Source organism: Carlito syrichta, unplaced genomic scaffold (assembly GCF_000164805.1).
Source record: "Carlito syrichta isolate Samal-C Ts95f unplaced genomic scaffold, Tarsius_syrichta-2.0.1 Scaffold316214, whole genome shotgun sequence".
NCBI classification, from domain to species: Eukaryota; Metazoa; Chordata; class Mammalia; order Primates; family Tarsiidae; genus Carlito; species Carlito syrichta.
In genome coordinates this window covers 853,732-855,961 of record NW_007260310.1, presented here as the reverse complement: position 1 = coordinate 855,961, position 2,230 = coordinate 853,732, and the positions used below count along the sequence as shown (strand labels likewise).

Here is a 2,230-nt window from a genome sequence, read left to right as displayed (position 1 = left end):
CTCCTACCCCCTCAAAGCAGAACTTTCACAGTTTGAAAACTATTCCCAGAGGCCAGTATTTCTCTACCCTGGACGTGCTGCAAATGTAGCCAGGGAACTTTCAGGTACCCATAGGCCCACAGTTAACTTAAACTGTTGGTTCTAATGTGCAGCCAGGATGCTAACCAGCACTCTAGGCAACAGGTAGGAAACAGCGAACATAAGGAATATCATTATTTAGAAGTATAAATAAGCTATATTTTCAAATAATTTACTTTTTAAAATTAAATATATATACATACCCTCCAACAATTTGGCTGACAATTCCGAGCAAGCCAATCTGAATGAAGAGCTCGAGACGCATTGGTAGATAAATCCTCACTGATAAACCCCATACTTTCAGCAAACTTGGTGGCTGGAGTTTGGGGGGGAAAAGTGTAAATTAGTCATAAAGTATTTGTATTGGAGATGTTCTAGGTCAGCTGTGTCTTAAGTGCAGTATACAATGACTTTCAAAGAAGCACTCAGACATGAGCAGTTTTAAGGGCATCAATTTCTAGACCTCCAATGTCCATATGTCCTTCCTAAAACTCATCTGCTTCAGATCGTTGGAGAGTGTGTGATGACAGGTCTCCCTTGCTACTTCACCTCCAAAATCCTCCTCCTTCCATTTTGCAAAGGAAAAGGCACACCTCTCCCCCAAAATGAATCTCATTGCTCTAACTGGAGTACAACACCCAGGGGGTAAAAAACTCTGACACCAAGCGAACAACTGAATTCCAGTGAATGGGCAACAGATCTTTTAACTGTCAGGTAGTTTCTGTCCACTCTCCATAATCGTAGGAAGTCTACTAGAGTTATTAGATAATATATCACTAACAATAATAATTTCTGATTACAAGTCACTGTATAATTTTTGGTATATAACCTGCAATGTGTTCAAATAATTGACACTTGCCACAGCAAAACTTCTTCCATTCCCTTCTTATCTTAAAGATGAAAGTAGTGAGATTTAGAAGTAACTTATCCACTTAAACAGATATTAACTAAAACAGCTGGAATTTGAACTTAGGTCTGCTTTTATCCACTATTTTATGCTGAGTCCTATTTTTCACAGTGAAAACTACATACAGAAGACCAGAAAAAATTTCTATAGTTAAAAATACCCGACTCTCCTGCTAGAAGTGTGTGTGTTGTATGTTCCAGTACTTTCCGTGCCACACCAATAGCATTTTTAATTCGTCTAAGGTCTCCTACAGCTCCAACATCCATAGTTGTACTGCATGAAAAAAACACAGTAAGATTTATTAAGGTATTTTCATAGCTTCATAGATAAGTTCATACAGATGCCCATAATCAGATAAAATTAAGAAAAAAATAGAAAATCAATTTCCCATATTCCCCAATAGCATTACAATTCTCAGTTTCTCCAAGCTCATTTTAAATACTGCTTTTGAAAGAGGCCTTAAGGCTTCAGGTCAGGCAAACCACAGCATTTGTGGTTGGCAGGTAAATGATTATTTAGGTCAGAGATATATTTTTGTAGTTTGGGGGGGGTCTCTCAATTCTAAGGAGACTACCTACTACAATGTGATATTTCTACTAAGTTGGTGCAAAAGTAATTGCGGTTTTTGCATGGCTGATATTTGCTGTTTGATATTGGAATACATTCTTAAATAAATGTGGTGATGTTATATGTCATTTTAATACACATTGATCTTTCTTTTGCTAATGACTTATTACTTGCTGTTTATTTTATATTTATTTTAGACTATAGAAATGATGTTAGACAAAAAGCAAGTTGGAATGATTTTTTTGAGTTCAAAATGGGTTGTAAAGTAGTGAAGACAACTTGTAATATCAACAACACATTTAGCCAGAAACTGCTAATGAACATACAGTGCGGTGGTAGTTCAAGAAGACTACCACTCCTTTTGCAAGGAGACAGGAGCATTGAAAATGAGGAATGAGGAGCATCGTGGCTGGCCATAGGAAGCTGATAACAGCCAAATGAGAGCAATCATTGAAGCTGATACTTTTACAACTATACGAGAAGTTGCCGAAGAACTCAATGCTAATCATTCTATGGTCATTCAGCATTTGAAGCAAATTGGACAGGTGAAAAAGCTCCATAAATGGGTGCCTCATGAGCGGAACATTAAAAAAAAAAAATTGTAGAGATGAGGTCTCGCTGCCCAGGCGGGTCAATAAATCAAAAAAAAAAAAATCAGCCGGGTGTGGTAGCGCATGG

The 2,230-nt window shown here is 37.4% G+C and overlaps 1 protein-coding gene across 1 annotated transcript in view; it reads right to left on the bottom strand.

Annotated features, from left to right (window-relative positions):
- Positions 1 to 263: 263 nt before the first annotated feature.
- LOC103276511 (N(4)-(beta-N-acetylglucosaminyl)-L-asparaginase-like) overlaps positions 264 to 2,230 on the bottom strand; it is a 4,920-nt gene continuing 2,953 nt past the window's right edge. The window contains exons 3-4 of the mRNA XM_008073929.1: positions 1,146 to 1,258; positions 264 to 394 (exon numbers count right to left, since the gene is read on the bottom strand). Of these exons, the coding sequence (XP_008072120.1) occupies positions 264 to 394; positions 1,146 to 1,258 (244 nt within the window). The remainder of the gene's footprint in view (positions 395 to 1,145; positions 1,259 to 2,230) is intronic.